Source organism: Astyanax mexicanus, chromosome 5, assembly GCF_023375975.1.
Source record: "Astyanax mexicanus isolate ESR-SI-001 chromosome 5, AstMex3_surface, whole genome shotgun sequence".
NCBI lineage: Eukaryota > Metazoa > Chordata > Actinopteri > Characiformes > Acestrorhamphidae > Astyanax > Astyanax mexicanus.
The window spans coordinates 27,476,093-27,502,873 of NC_064412.1; the positions used below are offsets into that span (position 1 = coordinate 27,476,093).

The 26,781-nt window shown below is 38.6% G+C and overlaps 1 protein-coding gene and 1 long non-coding RNA gene across 4 annotated transcripts in view; one reads left to right on the forward strand and one right to left on the reverse strand.

The window, feature by feature from the left end:
* Positions 1-1,646: 1,646 nt before the first annotated feature.
* Positions 1,647-4,540, reverse strand: LOC125802287 (uncharacterized). Of its 2 annotated transcripts, none has more exons than XR_007439324.1 (4): positions 4,194-4,540; positions 3,544-3,577; positions 2,977-3,041; positions 1,647-2,027 (listed from the first exon to the last, which is right to left on the reverse strand). It is a non-coding gene; the product is annotated as an uncharacterized LOC125802287 (long non-coding RNA). The 2 variants fall into 2 exon arrangements; XR_007439323.1 differs by lacking the exon at positions 4,194-4,540 and adding an exon at positions 3,663-4,182.
* A 3,258-nt stretch (positions 4,541-7,798) lies between these two features.
* Positions 7,799-26,781, forward strand: part of rhbdl3 (rhomboid, veinlet-like 3 (Drosophila)) — a 48,588-nt gene continuing 29,605 nt past the window's right edge. The window contains exons 1-2 of one of the 2 annotated variants that reach the window (XM_015607831.3): positions 7,799-8,231; positions 9,490-9,513. In XM_015607831.3, coding sequence (XP_015463317.3) covers positions 8,121-8,231; positions 9,490-9,513 — 135 coding nt within the window. In that variant the 5' untranslated portion in view covers positions 7,799-8,120. The remainder of the gene's footprint in view (positions 8,232-9,489; positions 9,514-26,781) is intronic. The other variant, XM_015607832.3, reaches the window with a different exon arrangement.

Genomic DNA, 26,781 nt, shown 5'->3' on the forward strand with positions numbered 1-26,781 from the left:
TATTTTTTTTTTTTTACATAAATAAACTTTTTTTTTTCATAAAATCACTTAATCAACTTCTGTTATACCCAAAACTACCAAACATTAAATAATTTTCAGGATTTTAACCCTTTAAATGACAGTTTAAATATTTTAACTATTGTTGTATTTTGGCAAAAAAAAAAAAAGAAAAAAAAGAAAACACAAAAATTATTTTCCACAAAACAAACAGCAGACAAATGAGGCATTGGTGACTATTAGAGTCTTGGACATGTAAAAGATTAGCAACAAAATTGATTTGATTGCATTATTATTTTTTTACGTAGTGCCAGATTTTAATTTTGCACCCTCTGGACACCTTTGTTGCCAAAAATGTACATGCACAAAATCAGCAATAAAATACTCATATACATTTTTTTTTTGCTATTTTTTCATAAATCACTTAATCAAAACCAGCCCTGATCAAAATGATCAAATATTTAATACATTCCAGGATTTTAACCCTTTAATTGACAGTTTAATTACATTCATGATTAATTATTCATTAAAAAACCCCACAAAAGTTGTACTATTTCTCATATAATAAATATTAGATGTATGTGGCATTGGTAGAATTTTTTTATGTAGTGTCAATTACTCCCTCTGAACACCTTCGTGGCCAAAAATGCCCCATTGACTTCCATTGAAAACACATTTTTTTTATCTCACTGTAATTACTGTATAAAATTATTAAACAGTTATTTAAATGGTTAAAATCCTGATTTATGAAAAAAAGCAAAACAATATTGATGTATAATGATTTAAGAGCAGTTTGTAGGTGTGTGTACATTTTTGCCATGAACATGTCCAGAGAGTGCAAAATGCGTCCAGAGAGTATGAATGACGTGAGAGTAAAAGACATTAGATTTCAAAAATTTAATGAAAAAGCAGGTTTTCTGCAAAAATGCATTCCCCTGGCTGCAACATAGCCAAAACGATCACCAAATGAAAAAAAAAGTTGAGTCAGTACATCAGTAGGTGGGCCCATTACATTCTCATTGAAGGCTAATGCATCCAACATTGATTTAAATGCTATTCTCAGTGGGCCCTGTTTCTTTTCAAAATAGATATTAAAGTCACCAACAATGATAACTCTGTCAGAGTTGAGAGCTACTGCAGCTAAAAAATATACTGAATTTCTTAGTGAATTTTGCATATGGTCCTGGAGGACGGTACATAGTTATCAGCAGGAATGAATGTTGGGTTTTGGTGGCAGTAGATGGGCCTGCGACTATAAGGTTAAACAGTTCAAATGACTTAGCTTCAAACTCTGTATTTTGATTTATTCCTATAACTGACGACTACACCACCACCCTGACCAGTCCTGCATGGGTAGATGAAATAGCTAGAACCTGGGGGGAGTGGACTCATTTAGAGCTAAATATCCATCAGTTTTAACCCATGTCTCATAGAGAGTGCATTGTCAATGATAATTTAACCTACAGTAACTGATTAAGGTGCCAGCGATCTTATATTTAACAGCCCCGATTTAATGTGGTTGTTGCTGTAACTCAGAAGGACAGACGAGTTTGTATTAATTCTAATGGAGTTGTTAAAACAGATTTTCCAGCTATTTTGATAACGTGTTTTATTTACACTATTATGAAGAATTGACATACAAATAGTACAAGCAGAAATACCAGCAAACAAACCTACTTGGCTGGTGTGACTGGGTAGAGACAGTCAGTCTCAGCGTAGCACCGCCTCGATGTTCACAGAGAGAAGCCTGTCTCTGTGGAACGGGGCCGGTCGCTCCCGAAAGCTCATCCCCACGTGGAGGGCGATGGTGCCGGGGTTCCTGCTTTGGCAATGCGCCCCAGGGAGCCGCTTGCCGACTACCAGCATGCAAGCATCTGGAAGACATGAAATTGTGCCATTACTCTTAGATACTTTTAAATGTCTAACAATTGAATCTCCTATAATGAGAGTACCGCCCTTGGTAGTTTTCCTCTGTGCTGGGGGAGGCGAGGGCTGAGGACCTCGAACCATTTTGCGGATACCAAATCCTGCTGAGAAAGTTGCAAATTAAATAAATTATTTTTAAAAAATCATAAATTGTGATTTCCGGATTTTTATTATGTCTGTCACGGTGGACATGCACCAAAGATGAAAATTTCAGACCCCTCAATGATTCATAAGTGAGAGAACTTGCAAAGTCGCAGGGTGTTCATTTTCCTCACTGTATATATGTGTGCCTCTAGGTCAACTCAGTTCCACAGAGTTCCACCATGTACCACCTAACTGCCCACTGATTTTATGCTACAGGTGGTTTCCTGCAGACAACTGGTGATGGTCACGGTCTTAGCAAGTGTGCAGACTCCAAGTCTGTGCATTCTGTAACCCAGTTGTTACTGCACCATACACACACTTATATGGAATTCCCAAGGAAATACAGGATTTACAGGAATTGCAAAGGGGAGGAGTCAACAAAGACGCTCTTTGAACCTTTTGCAAAGCTCTATGGGAAACACTTGAAGAACTGGCTCGTTCTTTTCTCACGTCATGCGTTAGTTTGTTTGTTATTCACTAAGATTGATCACTTTCAGGAAAAACACCCCTGTCCTATTTAGTGTGTCATGGTGACCATGTGTAATTACAGTGAGTCTGGAGAAATCCTGCAGTAGTTCTCTCCAGCTTAAAAAAAAGCAAAACATTTAAAACTGTTATTTTTAGTTTTCTAGTCAGGAATAGACAACTGATTAGGAATTATTTTAGTTCAAAAGGTGGCAATCATTTAAGATAAAGCAAAGGGATGAAAAGTAATGAAGTATTAGTACTTGGTTACTTTACTCAAGGGTATAGAGTTAGCACGGACACCAATATCCAGTGATTTTTTAAATGGTCCCCGCCAACAATTTGATTTGATAATTTGAACCTCGATCTGATAACGCCTGATGTAATTGTTATTATACGTAACAACACAAATGTTTTAAAAGGAAAGAAATGTATATTTCTTACCTTAACTACTCTATGTATAATGTCACTGCTCAGTGCATCAAGTACTGTTAGGATCCAGGCTGATCCTGCGAGGGGGAGATGCAGCAAGCGCAGACAGAAAACAATACACAAACTTAAAAGCTATTCTGAACTTCAAAATCACTGTTTCACTCCATTGAGGTGTAATACACTGAATAATATTCCTCTCATGTCTGATCTGACCTCCACGGTGTTGAAACGAGGCTGAGAAAGTTCTGATAGCAGGGCACGCAAATACTTACATAGCCTTGTTTTAACACAGTGGAGCCCAGATCAGACATGAGAGGACTTTTATTCTGTATATTACAGCTCAATGGAGTGGAACACTAATTTTTATGGTTGTAAATTTACTTCTTTAAAAATGTATATAAATTAATCAAGAAAATCTTACAGTGTCCCTTAAAGTTTTTAGTGCAGTGGCACAACAAACAATTAATATAAGAAAGTGGATAAATGCTACATTAAGAGCAAACATATCAAATCAAACGTGTATCAACAGACTTAAAGTCAAAATTAATTACAGAACTGCTGGAAAATAGAATTAATTACCTTGTTAGGTGATTTGATGGGTAAATGATTACACCTAAAAAACAAACAAAACAAAATTACATTCAGTATTGTAAGTTAAGCATTTTCTTTTTTAAAATAAAGGCTGAACTTTAACTTACCATACATCAGATTTGCATCAGACTTTATGTATCCAGATTGAGTTATCCAAAAACTTATTTGCAAATAATGAACAAACTAAACTAAATGAGGCAAGTTTTGTAAACCTAACTATTAATCACTGTTGCAGCAACCTATACAAGGTGGAGCAGGAAAACGTCTGACGAGCTTTATTATAATTAAGCCCAAACACAACTATTTAAGGTTCTAAGAATAACTAAAGTTGTTTATTTTAATAAAAAAAAAGGTGTGTTACTCGAGCAAAATGAGTTAACAGCGTTTATTTCAGCTAGTTAGCCTGGTTAGCTTAGCTAGTTATACTAGCTAATACTAGCATAACTAACTGGTATCGTTAACTGAAGCTTTTTGTCAATTTTGCCTACAAATTGACAACAATTAACATTAAATACACAAAAAAACAATTGATATTATCCAACATACACGTGATAAATCAACTTTAGCATATACAAGATTAAAAATGAGCAATAAATGTAATTAAATGACGCTGATAGCTAGTTAGCTAGTTAACTCACCTGAGGCGCAGATTCAGCAGATGTCAGTTGGTCCTCGCGCTGAGTTTGAATTTCTCCCGCTCCTGTGCCCCTCCGCCGATGCGGCCCGGATCCGCAAAACGACACTGAACTGACACTGAACTCACATCTGGTATCTGACTCCGTGCCGAAGTCATATGGAAGGCGTGAAATGAGACGGACTGTTATGCGGATTTACCGTCAGTAAAACGGATCTGAACGTGAGTCACAATCATAACCCGAACCCGGAGTGAAGCCGGACCAGATCCACTAAACAGACCTGACTGTAGCGCGGATCTGCCGGAGGTAAAACGGATCCGGATCGGAGTAGTCTGCTATCAGGGTAGAAACTCTGTAAACCAAAGACTATGTATTTTGAACTATTTTGGGCCTAAACATTTTAAACATTTGCTTTTAACACTGGTTTAATTAATTAAATGTATTTATTTAAAATCTGCAAAACACTTTAATGAAGAGTGAAGATAAGATAAATCTTTATCGGTCTTATAGTGGGAAAATTCACCCTGTTACAGTAACAAAGGGATAACAAGTCACACAAAAGAAGAAATATGTAACGATCTAAGTATTAACAATCTACACATTACAGATAATACATTTCAAATCTTATATATCAAATTAAATCAATATTCATGTTTATATCATGCTTTTTTTAAACTAATGTGATCATGAAGCATTTTAAAAATAAATCTGGTTTCAGGACAACCCAGCTGGCACATGAGCTCCAACACTAAAATGTGGTTGAAATAATGTCAGTTGTAGTTTTAAAAATTAATGAAACCAAACAAACCAAAATACTCTTTAGGTTTACATTTAGGTGGCTCTACCTGCTGTGCTGTTAACTTGCGGTTTCTGAGGCTGGGACAGTAACGCACCTGTCCCCAGTACATTGTAGTTTGTGTCTGATTTTAATCTAAATGATTTGATTTTTTCTGATATGACACACTCACCTCTCCTGGGAATTCTCATTAAATGAATTTACAGTCCATGCTTTTTAATGGGTGGGGTGATGTTGGGGCTGGGTTCATTGGGTGCTCAGCACCGCTAAACCTCTGATCCTACAATTGCGCCTGACTGTATGTCATATATGTAAGTAATATAAGACACTAGTACTGAGTGAACTGCACTAGATTATATTGTTTGAAATTGTCAGGTCCTTTGCTGTTTCTACAGCAGCATTTACACATGATTGTACATCAGTCGTTTCACATAATTCACCCATACACATTAGTTTGTAGAATTAAATTGCACACAAAAATTTACCTGCCTGTATGGTGTAATATTATGATATGATCATATGTTAATAGAGCAATATTTATGAGATATTTTATGTATAGCGCTTGCATAAGACAGTAGCTGCTTTATCATAAAAAACATTTGTTTATTTCAGAGAATATGTGAAAGATTACAGTGTGTTCCCAAGTGTATTGTTTGTGTAGAGATTGTTTCACTTAGAATGGACACTCTACTGCACTGCAGGGATTTGCAGCTGAAAGCAGTATGCAGGTGCTTCATCACGCCAGTGATATAAATACCTAAGCAGTATACATTTTCATGGAAATGCTTTTATAGGCAGGCTTTCTGCCAACAAATACAAAGAGGTGTCATCAACCTGAAAAGGCAGAGGTAACAAACAGCAGCCTTAAGTGTTATCTAAAGGATTTCTTAAGAGAAATCACAATTACCCCTTAAATAATCCCTTAAGTGTTGCATAAACCACATAAACTGTATCACTCTGCAGACATGTGGCCTAGTAAGAACATATACACATGAGGCTCGTGCCTGTGACCTTATCACAGCTGTGATGTTATTCACGATTCACTCCCGCTCATGTTCTATTATATATATATTTTATACTGTCAATTACCTTAGGGTTATATAAGGGACCCAAAAATTGTTGTTTTACATGTATGCTACCCTACCTTGTGCTTCCACTAACTGGCCACTTTATTAGAAACACTCTACCTTGTGCTTCCACACTCTGGCCACTTTATTAGAAACACCTACTTTGTACTTCCACTTACTGGCCATTTTATTAGAAACACCCTACTTTGTGCTTCCACTCACTTGCCACTTTATTAGAAACACTCTACTTTGTGCTTCCACTGACTGCCCATTTTATTAGAAACACCCTACTTTGTGCTTCCACTCACTGGCCAGTGGACAGTTTATTAGAAAACACTGTACATTGTGCTTCCACAAAAGTTCCAGTTTAGGTTTTTTTATCCAGACTGGAGTTAAGAAACCAATAGAAATACATTCTTTGTGCTTCCACTCATTGGAAACTTTATTAGAAACACCCTACCCTGTGCTTTCACTCACTGGCCATATTATTAGAAACACCTACCTTGTGCTTTCACTCAATTGCCAGTATATTAGAAACACCCTACTTTGTGCTTCCACACATTAAGTTACAGTTCATGTTTTTTTTAAATCCACACTGGAGTTAAGGAGCCAATAGAAATACCTTCTTTGTGCTTCCACTTACTGGCAACTTTATTTGAAACACCTACCTTGTGCTTTCATTTACTGGCCACTTTATTAGAAACACCCTTTATTAGAAACACGCTACCTTATGTTTTTACTCACTGGCAACTTTATTCCAAACAACATACCTTGTGCTTTCACTCACTGGCCACTTTATTAGAAACACCTTGCTTTGTGATTTCACTTACTGGCCAGTGGACAGTTAAACCCTGCAGGCATGTAACAGTATTAGACGTTATCCTGGTGCAAATATTTTGTCATCTGACATCATGACCAACATTTAACCTGAAATTCATGTCAATCTTTTTTGATGTTGGTTGCCAGCTGCTGGGAATTTAGTTTTTTTTTTAGATCCAGACTGGAGTTAAGAAAGCAATGGGAACACCTACCTTGAGCTTCCACTCAGTGGCCACTTTATTAGAAACACCTACATTGGGACTTGGGGTTCCACTCACTGGCCACTTTATTAGAAACACCCTACATTGTTGTGCTTTCACTCAATGGCCAGTTTATTAGAAACACATACCTTGGGCTTTCAGTTACTTAGTTACAATTTGAGGGGTTTTAGCTCCACTCTGGATTTTAGGAGCTCACAGTTTGGCAAAGTGGGCGAGGCCAAGTGTAAGTGGGCGTGGTTTTCTTTGAGAAGGGGGTGTGTCATGCTGAACAGCTTTTTTTTTTTCAGTGAGAGAGAGAGAGAGAGATAGAGAGTGCTGTTACAGTGCACCGGCTGGCTGAGGACTGCGCTGCTGGGGATTTGGGATGCAGCCCGCTCTGGTGGACAGTGTGTTTGGGCAGTGAGGAGCTGCGCAGGCGGACAGAGCCGGTCAGCAGCAGCGGGGAGGTACAGTGACGCACTACAAAATGCAGACAGCAGTTTAGGAAGCAGGCAGAACTGCTCTGAGGATCACTTTTAGTGCACGAGGAGAGTCAGAGCGCGTGTACATGCTGCTGTTTATTTGTGTGCTACTTTGTAAGGCTCGTGCTCGGGTGTCTGAGGATGTTGGGTTTGCTTTTTTTTATTGTAGGAGTGTCGTCACAGCCAGGCTCCCAGTAGCTGCTGCTGCTGGCTTTAGCCCCCAAACTTAACCCCCCCCCCCCCCCCCCCCCCCCATCCACCCGTTCCACCCCCGCGCCTTCGCAATGGTGACATATGGAATTATTACTGCTGAGGAGCTGTTGGTGCTCGGAGCCTCTCGAGACACCGTCACCGTCGCTGTCGTCAGCATAGGTGCCAACACTTTCGCGTGAAACCGGTCCCGAGCAGCACCACGCATGAGCACCGCGCTGCAGCCTGTTGGAGCGCGAGCACACCGAGCAGCTGGAGCAGGGGGCATGGCCACCGCGCGCCACGGTCTGAGGAAAGAGCGTCGGATGCCATAAGCAGGAGCACAGAGGGGCAGCAAAGTGGGGGGGCTCGTGAGGATGCCCACCGGGGCAAACGTGCACTCGTCTCCTGCGGTGGCAGCCAACGCAGAGGGGGAGGAGATCGAGGTGCTGGAGAGCACGGATGTTCTCCCAGTAGCTCCTGAAGATGTGAGTACCACCTAAAGTCACTTTACATTTACCGTGACTTACTGACACACTGACCCGTCTGAGTTCATTAAAGGGCCAATATACAGTAGCTCACAAATGTGAGTACACCTCTCACATTTTTATATTGTAGAATATTATAGAAAAGAGACCACTTCAGTTCCTCTTTTTAGTTATTTATAGGTATACGTTTAAATAAAATTAACATTTTTTTAAATTCTATACACTACGAACATTTCTCCAAAATTCCAAAATATTTATAAAAATATTGTAATGTAGAGCATTTATTTGCAGTAAATGAGAAATGGCTGAATTAACAAAAAAAAAAAGATGCATAACTTTCAGACCTCAAATAATGCAAAGATTCATGTTTATAAAGTTTTTATACAGTTCATATTCATGTTTATAAAGTTCAGAAATCAATATTTGGTGGAATAACCCTGGTTTTCAATCACAGTTTTCATGCATCTTGGCATGTTCTCCTCCACCATTCTTGCACACTGCTTTGGGATAACCTTATGCCACTTCGGTGCAAAAAGTCTAGCAGTTCAGCTTGGTTTTATGGCTGTAATCATCCATCTTCCTCTTGATTATATTCCAGAGGTTTTCAATTTGGTGAAATAAAGCGGGCTCTTATTTTTTTATGGGACAACACTGATAAAGATATGACACTTTGATTAAATGTGAAGTAGTCAGTGTACATCTTGTAAAACATTGTAGATTTGCTTTGCCCTCCCCTGGCAACAATAGTGAATACACCTCAAAATAAAAATTTCCAAATTGTGCCTTTTTTCCCTCCCCTGTGTCATGTGACTCGTTAGTGTTACAGGTGTGGTTTCAGGTGTGACTGGGGAGTAAACCTGTTAAATTTAATGTTATCCCTCTCACACTGGTCACTGGAAGTTTAACATGGCACCTCATGGCAAAGAACTCTCTAAAGATGGCCTAGACTAGGCTACGTTCACAATACAAGACACATTGCTAAAATCCAATTTTTTGGTCAGATCGGATTTGGCTATCTTGATGGTTCACATTCACAAATTTAACTGGTTCTACCTTGTTACTATACATCTCTGGCTTCTACTCACTAGTCACTTTATTAGAAACACCTACCGTTCATAATGTATAAAGTTCCTTTCACACTTTTCTTCTACTGCTCACTCTTATTTCCTTCTTCACTCTGTCTCCCTGTCTGTCTGTCTGTCTCTCTCTCCCTCTCTCCTGCACTCTCTCTTTCTCTCATGTGAATGCCCTCGTGCAGCAGTGGAAGTCTCTGTTTGATAAGGTAGGTTCTCACTCTGCTGAGTGACTGATCATGTGTTTGTGTTCTAACCAGCTTTAACTGAAGTGTTTAAACTGAGATAAGGAACTTGATGGAATCATGGTGTGTGTGTGTGTTTTTGGTAAACTGAAAATCAATGCTGCTGGACACTTATCTGAGCTTTATATAATGCCAATTACAATTTGTGTGTGTGTGTCTGTGTGTTAAAGTGGCCTTATTAGTGTGGACTGCCAAAAAGACTGCACCTGCCATGCATAAACACACACACACTGAGGGAACAGGAGTAAGTGAGTGCGTGTGTGTATGTGTGTGTGGCAGGGTTAAACGTAGGACCTCACATGTGTGTAAGACCTCACACCCTAACATAATAGAAAAACTGTGTGTGTGTGTGTGTGTGTGTGTTGCATTAGCTGGGCCTCTTTATCTCCACAGTCTATTCAGGTGGCATCACCTTCTTCTACAGTCTGGGGCGCTGCCTAGTGTGCCAGGTCATGACCCTGCAAGACTATAAATCTGCTGTATTGTGGGTATTGTAGTCCATAACGACACGTCGCTACACCCAGACCAAAGAGCTAATGAAGCAGTTAAATTGCAGGAGGAGCTGGAACAGCAGCCTTTTAGAGCACCAATATCCACAATCCATAAATAACACGCATACATATTCATCTCAGAAACATGAAAAGCCGTCAACACTGGGCGATTAGTTCCTGCCGCTGCTGCGCTACAGCTCTGGCAGATGGCTCTTTATGTCCTGCCTGTTTATGACAATGTCTTAATTGGTTGTGTTTAAAGTAAATAAATAAATAAATAAGTGTGGCATCTCTCTTTAGAAATGCTACATTTACTTCTACTGTAAGAGAGCAGCAAAACAGAAAAAGTAACGCATGTAAAAATGGGTTCATATATTATTAGTCAATTAATTGACTTACAACAATACACATCATCATAAAGGATTTGTATGCACATCAAGTAATGTTTATTTTATATAAATAAAAAAAGAAGATCTTATAAACAGCATAAAGCATTGTAGAGTGTTATCTATGTCTGCTGTTGTGTAATACATTTAGTCAGAATGGGTGTATGGATCATTTAAACATTATGAAGCATTATAGAGTGTCTCCTATGCTTGCTGTAGTGTTTCACTTTCTGTTAGAATGTTTGTGTGTGTGTGTGTGTGTGTGTGTGTGTGTGTGTGTGTGTGTGTGTGTGTGTGTGTGTGTAATTTGAACATTATGCAGTGCCCTCTATGCATCTTGTAGTGTATTACAGTCTGTCAGAATGAGTATGGGGATTGTGCTAACATTATAAAATAGTAAAGAGCACCTCCTATGCTTCTTTTATTGTATTACAATATGTCAGAATGATAGTTTGAATCTTATGAATAGTATATAGCAATAAATAGAGCATGTATGCATGCTGTAGTGTGTAACAGTCTGTCAAAATGAACCTGTGGATTAAAAGAACATTATAGAGTATTATAGAGTGTTCCCTGTAGGGCTGGACCCGAATATTCGGGTATTCGGATATTCGTTCGTTGAGTAGGTATTCGGTTTTTAATTTTGGTATTCGGATATTCGTTTTTTTTCTACTTTCCAGAGCTCCACCTCACTCTAACCACTTCTGTTCTCGCGGGTCCCGTCAGAATATCTTGCGTGCGGGACAGAACTGAACTGTTATTGGCTGGAGCGGGAGTTTAATCCAGACGACAGTGTTGGGAGTAATGGCGTTAAAATAAACGGCGTTACTAACGCCGTTACTTTTTTCAGTAAGGAGTAATCTAACTAATTACTATGACTGTAACTATAACGCCGTTACCATTTTCGACACTCCGTTACTGCACGTTACTTTAGCAGCTGAATGAACTTTTTTTAAACTTTGCGCATACAGACAAAGAGCCCTATCATACACCCCACGCAAGGCGTGTAGCGTGGCGCTTTGCCACCCGTCAACAGTCTATTTTTAGGCCTTGCACGCGTCCTTAAAATAGCGTTGGACTTTGGAATATATTAACACCGATGGGCGTGGTGGTCTGGAAATGATGTGTGTTGAGGTAAATTTCTGGCGTGTTTCTATCTTGGCGGCGGAAAAAAGCTTAGCGCGATTGCTCACCCTGCGCTCCAAAATACTCCATACCATCACATCTTTACCACATAAAAATAAACCACACCCAGAGCCTTCAGCAATCAACTATGAAAAAATATATATACTTAAAAATCTGCACTGTAACTATAAATTATTATTAGTTATATTTATTTCTGTCAGTTATAAGGATTTATATTTATGTTTAGTACACAGACTAAATAACTGTAACTAGGCATTCTGCTGTTTAAAAATTTCAACAGATGCTTATTCTCACTCAAATGCTGGAGTTTTGAAATGGAAAATTAAAAGAGAAAATAACTTTGACTGAACATAAATTTATTTTAGTTAACTTTGCTATTATTTAACTGAATTTCACTTTTATATCTGAAAAATAAAGCACATTGTCAATCTGGCGCGTGGTGCTGCCCGTCAATTACATAAAACTTAAAACATTTGAAATACACAGAAATATAAAGCTATATGTTAGCATTCGTTTCTTATCACCAGGGCAAATTTATTAAAATATTAAATATATTAATTCATGAATTAAAATCTCGTCCAGCACTCTGAAATGTCAGGCACGCAAAGTGGTGCTTGGCGCAGCGGCGCGGCATTGCGCGCAGAATAACCTCTGTCTTCTAAAAAAAGTTTTTATAAATAAGATCTGACAAGTATACTAAAATTAATGTTATTAAACTTACTAAAGCCAACAAATGTACTGTTAATTAAAATCAGGCAAAATGCGCTGCGCCTCTCTCTCTCTCTCTCTCTTTCGCAGCGGGAGATGAATTCAGCGCGAGGCTATAAATAATTTACAACTCAGTTCAGTTAAATAAAAATAAGTAAGGACCTGTAAGTTAATCAAATATTGTCAAATATAAAGGATAGGTTGAGGTTTTGGTGAGCTGTTTTCATGATTTGAAACTGAAACTAACCGAAACTTTTATTATTCTGCGCAAAAAGCCTGTGATTGTTTTAAATGAGTTTTTTAATGGATTTAAATGAGTTTTTTTAACGGATTGTTGTTTTTGTCCATTCTTTTGTTTTGTTTATATATACATTTATTTCTTTGAGTGTGGTTTGGTTTGTTTAATTTTTATCCCCAGACGCGTATTTGTTTTTTCCGTTTTTTTTTCAGTATTACATGTCTTAGTAATTTTCTTTGGTCCTGTGGAGTTTTTCGTTTCTTATTTTTTTTATTCGTTAGACTATATTTTTGTCAACATTTTGGGTTTATTTTTGTTTGTTATTTTTCTAATAATAATAGTAATTACATCATTTATTTTCTTTATTTATTCTTACGCAGCAGATAAGACGTGGTGTGCGGCAGCAGAAATTCCGGGATGAAAACACAAAGAAATCTGGGCTAAAAACACAGAAAAAATATGGGGTGAAAAACAAAAATCCGGGATAAAAACACCAAAAATCCGGGGTGAATATGTCTTAAGGGGGCCGTGATTTTCTTTTTTTTTTTTTACCTCTTTTTTTACCTCTTTTTTTAAAAACGAATATTCGAATATTCGCTTCGAATCAGTGCCGAATATCCGGAGCTCAAAAAACGCTATTCGGGCCAGCCCTAGTTCCCTGTACTTCTTTTAGTGTATTACAGTCTGTCAGAATGAGCGTTTGGCTCATTTGAACATTGTGGGACACTTTTCTTTATTCAATGACAGACCAATGGTAAATCAATAATGTTTGTATATAAAGTGTATTATGTGAGTAAATCATAATAATCACTTTGATAAATAACTAGTCTCGCAGTCTGAAGTATCATAATCACAGGTTTTATAGAAGGACACACTTGGTTGTGTCACAGTTCTGCTGAGTTACATGGTGCTCAGTGGTGAATAGGGCAGCTGAGTGGGTCTGTAAATGGGTGGATTCAGTAGCATGGCTGATTATACGGTCAGTGTAAATGTGCTCTTTTGAGAAGTGTCTGAATTACAGAGCTGCACCGGGTGTCACTGAGTGAGCGCAGTTCAGTCGGATTTGGTGGAACGGCATTATTTGGGCTCTTTGTTTAGTTACAGTTCCTTTATTGTTGTCTGTTGGCATTAGCCCTGACCTTTGTGCTGGTATTTCATTCTCACATTCTTTACTTTTCTCTCAGACTCACATGCTCCTTATGGAATTAAGATTAATGCTAATACTGCTACTAATCAAGTGCTGTTTAAAGGAAGAATTTAAAAATGTACACAAGAAGTTCAGCTGATTATGTATTTTAACAGTTTGCTAACATACTTTGGTCTGTGTTTTTATACAATAGTACATAATACAGTATCAAAAAGCACATTAGCAAAGCTAATAGAGATTATCGAACACCTCCACATGATTGTGTAATGATTAAGGCCTGCAGTTAGCATGCTAACTGTTGCAGCTAAGTATTAAATTAATTTATATGTTTGTAGGGCTGGACAATAAATCAGTGTCAATGATATCAAATGACATAAAATGTTAAATATTCTAGCATACAAGGATTTTTACATCATGTCACTGACTAAAATTTGCATATTTTGTAGCGTTTATTTTGTTTGTATCGAAATTCTATTGTACAGACAGAAATTAAGAAATTAGGAAATATGTGTCCAACAGTTTCTGGCACTCACCATCAGTGTGTAGTGATTCCTCCCAGGCTAGGTTAGGTAAACTTGTAGATCACCTATTATGATTAAATGCTTGGTCTTTGTGTTGTTGGCTGTAGAACAAGCATCATTTACTGAGCTGCAGTAACTCTGTGTTCTCGCTGTGCTCTCAGTACTTTTAATTCTTTACTGTTTTCTTTCATCTACTTTTCTATGAATATTTAAAAAAATAGTTGAATGAAACTAGAAAAAAGACTAAAAAGAAGTTCAGGAAAATATTTTAAAGATATATGTATATGTATTTGTTAAAGGTCACCTTCCGTCGTTTTTTCTTTCATTTTAAAATGTCTAGTTGTGGTCTCTAGTATGAATGAATGACATGTGAGCCGTTTTTGTAAAAAAAAAAGTGCTCAGGTGTCTCTGTATAGCTCTTTTTTAATGGACTGTTTTAGGGGTGTGTCCAAAATGACCGGATTCCAGCTTTGCTCATGAATATTCATACATGCAAACAGCATGCAAATATCTCTCCTCTGATTGGCTAGGAGCACTGCGACGCCCCTCCACCGCTCTGCCGCTCACTGCCTCCCACCTCCTAACTGATGAGCGGTGATGTTGCGTCGCTTCAGCTCCGCCTCTGGGAGTTTCTCGAGCCAAGGTGGGCTGGTCTGTGAGTTTCTGCCTACGTAGGCAGAAAGATAATTCAAAATTCACCCGTTTTTCGGAGGGGGGGAGGGGGGATTTCTTTGCTTAGCTCCTGCAGACAATGGGGGCTGCAAAACAGTTTAATGTGCAGGTGTACACATTCAACTCGGAGAGACCTACTGTATTCCACAAAAAACAAGAAAAATCGGATTTTCGCGGAAGGTGAGCTTTAAGTTCACTGTACTTAATTTTTTTTTACATGAACTTAAAATTTATTAGGTAATCGGTTACAACAAAAGTTTTGAATTTAGTCAACTTATCGGGTTTTACACACTTAAAAAAACAACTTGCATTTACAGGCTATTTAAAGTAGAAACAACTCAAGTAAACTGTGTAGATTTAACTATGATTTGAGTACACTTTAATAGCAAGCATAAAGTGAACTTAACTTGAAAATAACAGTTATAATTGCTTAACTTTTTCAAGGCAACCGGTTTCCTCATTTTTTTTAAGTAAGATCAACTTATCACATTTTACAGTGTATGAATTCAGCAAACCGTTTTGTGTCCAGTGTATGTCTCCCAATTCAATATTACATTACATTTAAAACCATAACCTAAGGAACCATTAAGGTGTAGACTCCACAAGACCACTAAAGTGTTAACAGCAGATCCTTTAAATCCTGTTGTGTGTTCGGACCTCCATGAGTATCAGTAAGCTTTGGGTGGCCATGACCCTGTTTTGGGTTTAATGGTTGTTCCTTCTCGGAGGCACGTTTGGTACAGTAGGTGCTGATCACTCCATACTGAACCACCCCACAAGATCTGCCTAATGTATTAAAGATGTTCTGACCCAGTCGTCTAGTCGTCACAATTTGCTTTTTGTCAGCTATAAGATAGAACTGGCTGTTCTCTTTCTGCTTAATATTTCCAAGCCTTGATGGACGACATTGGAACAATGTTATTTACTTCAGCTGGCAGTTGTTTAATGTTATGGCTGAATGTTTGTTTTAATACCCTCTAAAAAGTCATTCAGAAACAGAAGCCTGGCAAAACCAAGTGATCTGAGAAAGTAACTCTAAACGTGTTCCAATGGTACAAGAGAACACAAAAATAAAATGTTCTAAACCCACAAATACCAGCATGAGCTCATCTAACCAGCCTTTCTGTCTGCTGGTGTTGGGTTCTGTCTGGAGATTTGATAGGGCTGCGATATTTCTGGGTGGGGAGTGAGACAGTCTCTCTCTCTCTCTCTCTCTCTCTCTTTCCCTCCCAGTGTTTGTTTAACCACCTGCTCTCGGACGGATACGCCTCTATAAGAGCAGAGCCCCTGGAGTGAATACACTGGTATGAATGAGTGATAGAAAAAAGAAAAAGAGAAACAGATGGAGAGAGAAAAAAGAGAGAGAGAGGGGAATGAGAGAGTGAGTGCTCTGTATCTATGTGTCGTATTTGTCCCTTACACACACCAGCTGCACTGCAAGAGGCACTTCACACACCAGTGCCCCACTCCAGGCTCCGCCCATCAATGTAATTATTCATAACTACTGTTGTGATGTCAGAAAAGCTTTACTAAACAGCAGATGATATAAAGGGCATGGTCTGCCAGCCAACCAACCAACCAAGATTACAAATAATCAACCAACCAGCCATCCAACTATATACAAATCTAACCATTCAACCAACCATCCATCCAACTATATACAAATCTAACCGTTCAACCAACCAGACACTAAGCCAACCAACCATCCATCCATCCATCCATCTATATACAAATCTGACCATTTAACCAACCAGACACTAAGCCAACCAACCATCCCATCCATTAATTGGTTTTTCCATCCATCCATTAGACCATCCATCCGTTTTTCCATCCATCCATCCATCCATCTGTTTTTCCATCCATACAACCAGTCAACCAATTTTCTGTTTGCTTTCCTGTGTAGTTTTTCACTTTTTTAACTCTCTCTCACACTCTTTCATATTCTCACACACTCTTTCTCTCTATCACTCTCTCTCTCTAACACATACACACACACACACACACTCTCTCTCTTTAAATAGATTGTGATAATGAGAGGAATCTCCAGTCTGTGAAGTGTGAAAATCTCAGACGTTGTTAGAAAAAGATTATGATAAAAATGGCATGGAATGAAAGCACTCTCTGTCGTGCTCCCTCTTTCGTGCTTTCTGTCGTTTTACCTCACTTGTTCACCTCAGTGTTAGACTTCCATAGAGTTCCTTAAGGCTCTCTTCTGTTTTAAACTCTGCTCAGAATTAGTTCATATTGTGACAAAAATATGAATCATACAGAAAAATAAGAATTACTGGATGGATATGTGGATGGATGGACATGGATAGATAGACAGACAGTCAGATTCTGTGTGTCAGGGTGGAGTGGCAGCAGTGGGGGGGAGGGGGGGGGTTCTGGCTCTCAGTGTGTGAGTGTGTGTGGCAGCTGCCAGTGGTACTTGTCTGAAGTGCTTAACTAGTGTGTGTGTGTGTGTGTGTGTGTGTGTGTGTGTGTGGATGTGTGTTTGTGTCTGTGTGGAGGTGTGTGGGCGTACGTCTGCAGAAAGTGCCTGTCTGGAGGGAAAGTGTGTTTACAGAGCAGCAGCTTTCAGGCTCCGCTTCTCCAACACACCAACACACACACACACACACACACACTCACACACAAACTCAAAGCAAAACAAAGCTGGCAGACCACCTGCTTAATGGCTTCTGCCCAAACATACGTCTTTGTGTGTGTGTTGCTATTTCCCAGCTCTGTTTTCTGAGAAGAGTGATATGATATAACAACACATAGTTAAGTCATTCCCTCCCCAGTAGCACAGTGGTAGAAGCACTGTCAGGGTGATGGTCAGCGTTGTCTTCCACTGATACACAGGCCTCTCCGGGAATAATACTTAATACCTACAACCTTCTGATGACCACTCAGAAGCCCCAGAACTCTAATTCTGTACAGTGTTGTTACACACATACACACACAAACACACCCTATGGACACAAGCATGGGTACTGTGGTGTGGTTCAGGTCGCTTGACTGCAGAAAAGATGACAGAAAGAGGGATCACATCGCACTGTGTGTGTGTGTGTGAGACACTGTGTCCATTGAGATCATAGCTGCATTCCTGCTGCTTCATTCAGCAACAGCAGGCAGGTGGTGTGCTGACACACACACACAATTCACCTGTGTTTTCTATCCCTTTCATCTCTACTGTATATCTCTGTCTCTCTCTCTCTCTTTCTTTCTTCCTGTAAATGGATGAATGGAGACGACAACTTAATTAATTATGAATACATAAGTGAACGAATTAATGCTTAATTATTCTATCAATGTATTGTATCAGTGCTGAGTGAATGACTAAATCAGTGATGAACGAATGACTGAATCAGTGATATATTAATGTTTAAATAAATTAGTAATGAATGAATTACAAATCTGTGATTAATGAATGATTGAATGAATTAGTAATAAGTGAATGACTAAATCTGTAACAAATTAATGTTTAAATAAATTAGAAATTAATGAATTACAGATCTGTAATGAATAAATGATTGAATAAATTAGTAATAAGTGAAAGACTGAATCTGTGATGCATTTTTGATTGAATTAATCAGTAATGAATTAATAACAAATCTGTGATGAATGAATGATTAAATGAATCAGTGATGAATAAAAGAGTCTGTGATGAATTAATGATTGAATGAATCAGTAATGAGTTAATAACTGAATCTGTAATAAATGATTGAATGAATCAGTGAGGGTGTATAACTGAATCTGTGATTAATTAATGAGTAAATTAGTAAGGAGTGAATGACTGAATCTGTGATGAATTAATGATTAAATGCATCCGTGATGCATGAATCATTAAATTAAGCTGTGATAACATGAAACATGTTTGAGTTAGTAGGAAGTGGTTAAATGAATTAACCATTATTACATCAATAAATAAACTAATAAATTGCTTTTAGAAAATAAAGGAAACTGGTGATGAATGGATGGCTCTGTGATGACTGAATAAATGAATTTCTGATTTATTAAATAATTAATTTAAATTGATAAATCCTTGATGAATAAATAAATGAGTCTGTGTGTGTTTGTGTGATATGAATCTGTAATTAATTAATGGATCTACAATTACAAAATGAAAGGAGTCTGTAACATGAATGAATGAACATGGGGTTTCTATGTAGGTATGGAGTTAAAATTAGGGGGATGAGGGAGAATGAGAGAGTGAGATGGGGTAAAAAAAAAGAGAGAGAGAGAGACCTTGACCTGTGTGGATTACATTAATAGGATTAAGGGGCAGTGGTGCTTTCTGCTGTCCATTCAGTCTGAATAATCACAGATCAGCTCTGGGTGATTGACCCTCACCTTAGTGTGGAGCTCAAACCGAGGTCCTACCCTGACTGTTTTTTTTTCTGAACCGGACAGACTGGTGCCAGGTCTCTGGCTCTGCTTTCACTGCATTTTTCTAAATCAGTTAGTATATTTCCCTTCAAATAAAAGATTTCTGTACCGTTTAAATGATTAGCAATTATTATCAATTAAAATGATCTCCTGTAGTAATGCAGACAGTGGGCCAGAAAGTTAAAATTAAGGAAACTGCATTTAAAATGATCTTATATAGTAATATAGACGATAGGAAAGAACATATCTTTTTATAAATATCTCAAATCTAATATAGATAGTTTAGAATATAGGTCTAAAAGAAAAATTGTCCAAAAGTGTGTGGACGTCTTTTTTCTTCTACTATTAAGAATATTAGCTGTAGAGTTTGTCCTTCTTGGCTGCGTTACTGTCCCTCACTCTGCATGGAAATAGTGAAAATAGGTTTTATAGTTTGTAATATTAATATAATTAATTCTATTAATAATGTTGCCCCCCAAAAAATACTATTTTTGAATGTGTTTTTACCTTTTTGACATAATGTGAACATGGCAGTTGTTCTTTTATTGTATCCATTTTCTTGATGAATGGGCCAATAGAAATGCTCCATAATGACTAAAACCCTTTTCTATTGATTTCCATGTTAATTAATGTTGCTGTTTGGGAGCTTTGTATATATAAAGCGCAGTCTGCACTAAAGCGCCGTTCTGGGCTGTATAATCGGGGGATTCTGCTTTTGAACGATGATGTCTCACAGACAGTGACCGTTTCTGACCCAACCGCCCCCCCTTCCCAAAACGACCCCATTAAAGACCATAAATCTTTGAGCAGAAAGAACAGGATGACCTTCAGGCCAGAGGGCACTTCGGGTCAGTGTGAAAGTGATGGGAGTGTGTTTGAGGTTGTGACCAAAAGAAACGGGTTAAAAAACACAGAAATAATAAATGTTGCTTCAAACACATCTTCTCCTTTTTTCTTCTGAGTTATGTCCTCTTTTTCTCTCTCTCTCTCCCCCCCTCTCTCTCTCACTGTCCCTATTGCCCCTCTATCTCTTTCTCTCTTTGTCTTTCTTTCGCTCACTCTCTGATTGTGTGAGCTGTTTTTAGGGGTTATTGGTGAGTGAGGTGTGTGTGGGGGCGGAGATCCAGTCATAAAGATTTTTCGCTTTGAAGTAAAGAGTGACATTTTAAAGGCTTCAGCCATCACACACTGATCTGCCCCAACTGTGTGTGTGCCTGTGTTATTCCTACATTCTAATTCGGTGGTTAAAAAGTAACATCTGTTAGCAAAACTATTTAAAGCACCTTTAGAATTCTCTCTTTCTCTCTCTCTCTCTCTCTCTCTCTCTCTCTCTCTCTCTCTCTATCTCATTTCTTTCTTTCTCCCATTCTCTTTTTTCTCTATTACTCTTTTTCTAGTTCTGTCTTGCACTCTTCTTTTTCACTCTCTTGCTTTTTCTCTTTTTGTCTTTTTCTCTAAAGTTTTTTTACTCTATTTTATCAATATTTTCTATTCTCCCTTTTCTCACATCATTGTCTTACAATTTGTTTTCTTTTTTCTTTTTACATTTTTAGTCTATCTTTCTCGCTCTCTCTTTCTCTTTATCACCCGCTTTTTATCTTCTCACGCACTTAATTTTTTCCACTTTTTACACTTTTTATCCCTTACTTCCTTTCTTTCTCTCATTTATTCTATTTCTCTTTCTGTTCTCTCTCTTTCTACTGATGAATATGTACCGTCTGTGTGTCCCATGTGATGTTGACTCCCTGGGGTATGTGGTTCTGGCACAGTGCCAGCAGGAGTGTGTGTGTGTGTGTGTGTGTTTAGATGTTGAAGTGTGTTATTTAAATCCTGTAGATGTTCGGCAGCTCAGAAAAATCAGAAATCAGTCCAAACTCTCCTTCTGTTTTAAACAAATTAGATTAAACAGCAGTTTTTTTCTGTTCTGGAGAGAAGATGCTTTGCAGACTTGTCTACAGAACAGACTAATTACTGATCAGCCAAAATGTTTTAAAGGTATCTAAACTGTCGGTTTGCATAGTCTACGTGTTGAATATGGAGAAATGGACAGCATGAAGACCTGAGACACCTTAACAATATTAAGATCATTATGTTCAGATGACTGGACTGTAAGAGCTCCTCCAAGCCATGTCAGCTGTGGTGAGAGTGCCTACCAACAGTGCTTCCAGGAGGGGCAGGCCACCACCCTGAGGTGCCCAAAACTCATCATCCTGTCTGAGCTGGTCTGATGATCAGAGAAGTGTTACATCATACAGTGCAGCGCCCCCTGCTGAGTATGAGCTGTGATGGATGGCCCAAGTTAAGAGTGCCCAAGCTAACCCCTGTGCACCATCCCTAACAACAGACACGAGTGAAATGGGTTCTTAGAACAGCATCGACATTTCCTAACCATCATTGGCCTTCTGTTGAATTTGGAACCGGACTCCTCACCAGCACCCTGCTGCGAGTGGCCAGTGATCAGCAGACTGGTCAGAGTTTTCCCAGAGGGCTCTGCCGGCCCACTTTGGTCAGACAGCAGGGCTGCTGGTTATGTAAAACATCCTCGCTGGTTCGATTGGAGTCTTTGTTGGGGGATTACTGGGCGGTGGGAAGTGTCGATAGCAGTGATGTTTTGTGTATTGTGGTGTTTCTGCTGAGTGTGAGATCTCCTCAGAGATTTTCTTCATTGAGCTTTTTCAGATTTTTGTGTGGGCTGCCTTCTGGTAGGAGAGACTCAAAGAGCAGCTTGTGCTTGATAGGGTATCACACACACTAGGCCTCTCACGATCACTGGTTTAGTTTGGGCCATATATCGTCCCAGAAATAATTGTGAGGAACAATATTGTTGTCATTGTAATACTATGTAATGCCTCTAATATAATATACAAGAAGACCTGGTTCACCAAAAGAGGTGGTCTTTGTCTGGATCAACTGAACCATGGTCTGGGTCATCTGCAGTGTGAAAGCACTTTTTTAAATGGTTCAGATTTTCAGACCAATTACTTCCAAGGAAGTTGCAGCAGTCTTTAAGCATACCAGAGGGAAAAAAAAGAATAGTGCTGTGCCGAATTGCAACTCTTCTTGGTGTGTAGGTGTGTCACGCAGCAGTATGGACACAAACCTTTAGACTGAAAATTCATTTATTTACAATAACAGTAGATTAACCATTCTGACAGAGAGCTAGAATTTGTCACAACATCTGGCAAAGCAACTCACCGAACTCAACATTCTACAAACCAGTTAACATGAAGTATAGAGAGACTAGGGGTGAAACGATTTCTCGAATACATTGAGTTACTCAATTAAAAAAATTGATCGATTCATTTTCTGTGCCTCGAGGAATCGTTTAATTAATTTTAAAAAGCAGAGCACGGAATTTAATGTGGACTTTTAATGTGAAATAGCTCTTAGTGTTAAGTCACCCACGCACAGGAAGCAGATGGAGGAGGCGGAGGGCAGGTAAATTTAACTTATAACAAATCATTGAGATTAACATTAATGTACTTTAATAACATAAATTATTAATACTGTCTAATGTGTGTGTGGTTAGTTTATTACAACAGAGACAAGTTCTCCACTTAATACAGTATTTATGTAATCAATGAACACAGCGCTGTGGAGTTTATAAATAAATACATGATAAAGTTACTCTGGCCAGAATACCATGAACGAGATGACTGTATTATTGTCATCTAGTCTTAGTTATTTCAATTAATTAGATCTGAGTAGTGTAAAACATCATTCCACAGGTATTTCCGAAAACATCCCAGAAGCAGAATCCACTGACTTGAATGCAGCAAGTTTATCCAACACTGGCAGATCTGAGGTCTCTGCTGTTAAGAAGCTCAGATGCACAACATAAAGCCAATGTTTATGCCTTTATTACTGATAAGTGCCCTATATTTAAGACTTACAAAAAATATCAAGTTTAAATATTAAACTTAATTTATTAAATTATTAATTATTAAATTATTACTTGTGGTATTTATGTCATGGTGCAGTTTATAAGATGTTTTTAAATCAATCAACAGCCCTAATTAATATAGTATTAATATAGGAGGGAAAGGTCACCACACTGAAGTGTATAAAGCTCATCAATGAGGCTTATCATCCTTTCTGGGCAGAACCAGCAGGTGTTCTACTGTATCACAAGAACAGAGATGTTGATTGAAGTGTCACATCATACAGTGTAGCGCCCCCTGCTGTGTATGGAGCTGTGGAGGATGTTCAGAGTGTTCATGCTGACCCCGGTCCAACATTGTCAACAGACATGACTGAAATGGATTCAAAGAGCCGCCACCCCTTATTATGGATAGAGCCAAATCTAATCTCAGCACATTTACTGGCAATGGCAATGGGGTCATTTGTTCTGAAATGTTATCTGGATCACTGTGTCCCTGTGACTGATTAACAAACACAGCTTGATCTTTTCCTAATTTTTTGATGTTGGTAAATATTGATCTGATGTTAAGCAGTAGAGTAGTACTCATTTTTTAAATAAAAATGGTAAAGATAGACCGAGTTTATGATGAGGAATATATTAATAAGAAGATGAACAGGTCAGGCTGTGCGGTCTTCCAGCTGCCACTCAACCAAACTGTGATTTCCATAAGAAAGAACAATTACTGGCAGGGTGGATGTGGGCTAACCTTCACCATGACCCCAGCCTCTGGGGAGCAGGCCCTGGGTCCTCCTCTGCCTGAGGGCCTTGGGGACGACATGGGGCCGCTACAATGGTCTCCCGTAGTACATCTGCTGCACGAAAGCGCAACCGAGGAGCTGCAGTTTTGACAGCGCTGTTGCAAATTAAAGCTCCCTGTGTTTTCTAATTTGGTCGCCGACCACATGCCAGCTAGCCGCAGCTGTGTGGTCAACAGCTATGGACATGACCGGCCAGGATCTGTCATTGTGATATAAGTAACAAAATTAAGTCAAAATAATCAATCGCTAACCTGAGATTCATTCATTAATTCGGTCAAGGCATTTGATTTGGTATCTGAGGTGTGCTTTTATAATTTAAAACAGAAGATGCTAGGAGAATATTCTTAACTCACTAATCTTATTTCCATAAAACACATTCAAAATAATCATTTATTTGCCTTAAAAACACCTAAAATGACATGAATCAGCTTTATTTAAACACCTACACAAGGGCTCGGCAATAGGCGAACCCGTGTGAGAAGCTCTGTGTTTATTTTTTATTTATTTTTTTCCTTTTTTGCTTTGAGATCAACTGTTCTGCAGTTGGGTTCAACAACCCTATGGGCTGGAGAGCTACTAGTCTGTAGCACTCCATCCCATTACACTTTATTTTCCAAAACAGATCCGGGTGTCAGGTGGAGCAGTTGTGCTTATACACTGTCTCTCACATATTACAGCACTCGGGGTCATTCAGCCATTTCCCTCTATATTCTTGTCATCTTCTTTGTTGAGTAGTAAACTGAGCTTTAGCTGCCTTCTTAATCGTCTTAAGCATGTAGTTACATCACAACCAGCATTTCTCATTGGTTGAGAAAATTGTTTTATGACCAGTGAGAAGTGCTGCTCTGTTTGGGAGTGGAGGGAGAGCAGCGGAAAGTTCTAATTTGACGTGAACTGTGTTACGACAAACCTCAAAAATACAGAACTAAGGCGCTCCAAGTGGTAGAGCAGACTGATGTGCTGCAGCTTTAATCAGAATATTGCTGGTTCAAATCTCGGTCATGTTGCTTGCCATCAGCAGCCGCAGTCAGAGAGACGGAGTCACAATGGGAGGGTAGATGGCGCCCCCTCTCCCCACATTAGTCCTAAGGTGATATTGGTCTGCACAGGCGTCTGTGAGCTGAACTATCGGAGTAGGGCCATTGCACTTTCCTCAGGCAGTTGGAAAAGTGGCAGGGGCTTGTGATATGGGGTGTACAATGAAAGTGGGTGGGGCAAATGACATGGACATGAAATGGAATAAAATGAGAGAAAAAAAACAAACCCAATATATAATATAAATGAAACATGCAGAACAAAGCCCACCCTATATATTTCAAAACAGAACATGTGTTTTAGTTTGCAATTAAAGGACAATTCTGCATACTATAATACAGTTGGCAACCCTATACACATACATACATGCATACATTCATTCATACATACATACATACATACATACATACACCAGCCGTCTGACTGACTGTAACTAGATAGCTGATAAGTTGTGTGTGTGTGGTTGTGAGGAAATGCCATTCCCAAAGTTTAGTATGATTAGCTTAGCAGACAGCAGCCTTGCATGAACTATATGACTGTGAACACACACACACACACACACACAAACACACACACAGAGTTTGTTTTTGTTTTCTCTCTGCTCTAACACACCTGACACCTGAAGTGGCTAGAATTCTACAGTTCTCAGGGTAAGAAAAAAAATTAAGTTTTAATTCTATGGTCCATTTATCATATAGACCTCCAAACTTCATGTGGCCTTCAGATCAGTTCAAGAACAGTAGAGCATAGAGAGCTTCATGGAACTGATATCCATGGTTGAGCAGCTGCATCCAAGCTTTACATCACTGAAGACAAAGCAGGCATATGGGGACTTTTGGCAAAATAGTGCATGTATTTAATTAGGGTCAATTAATTACTATTTAAGGCATTACTTAACCATTTAACAATGTGTTACCTAGGAAAACGGGTTTACATTATGTTAAAAACGTAAAAAACATTAATTTATGAGTGGTTCTAGTGACAGCAAGAGTATTTTGTGATTAAAATGACAGAATGTATAGTTTTAACAGTTTGTAAACCAAATGTGAATAGAGTGTAAACACTGTAAAGACAGGAAACATAGAAAAGATCTGCTCAGATTCCAGATGTACACACTAAAATATAATTACCATATTTGTAATTGCTCACAAAATTACCCACAGTTGCAGTGATGAGTGTCCATATGTTAGACACAGTGTGTGTGTGTGTGTTTGTGTTTGTGTGTGAGTGAGTTAGTGTTTTGGCAGACTATCAGCTATATTAGCAGCAGGTCAGAGGTTGGTGATGTCTGATTTGATCTTTCTCCCATGCGACCCCCCCTGCAGTGTGTGTATAACAGCCACATATGGTATATGTGAATGTGTGTGTGTTTGTGTGTGTGTGTGTGTGGTACAGTGAAAGGCTGTAGCATATGGCTAATCTTTCCTGGATTTGTGGTTGTTATTGTAATCGCTGTTGTTGGAGCAGTAACTATTTAAGTAGTAGTTCTTTGTTTGTTTGTAAGTTTTTTAAAAATCTCTCCTTCTGTAACACACCCCTTCTTGTTGTGCAAAATTAGAAAATTGAAACCATCATGTACAAAATGTTGTCTCTGTGTCTCTCCCCATCTTCGTATTTTCTTTCTCTCTCTCATTCTTTCTCTCTTAGGCTACGTTTACATTACCAGACTAAAGTGACTCAAATCTGATTTTTTTGCTCAATGTGGCTCCATTCAAAGCATTTTTGACTGTGTGAACGTGCCAAAACAGATTTTTCCAGATCCACATTTGAGCCACTTACATATGTGGTTCTAAATTAGATACCTATCCTCTGCAAAAACAGCAAAAGCAAACCG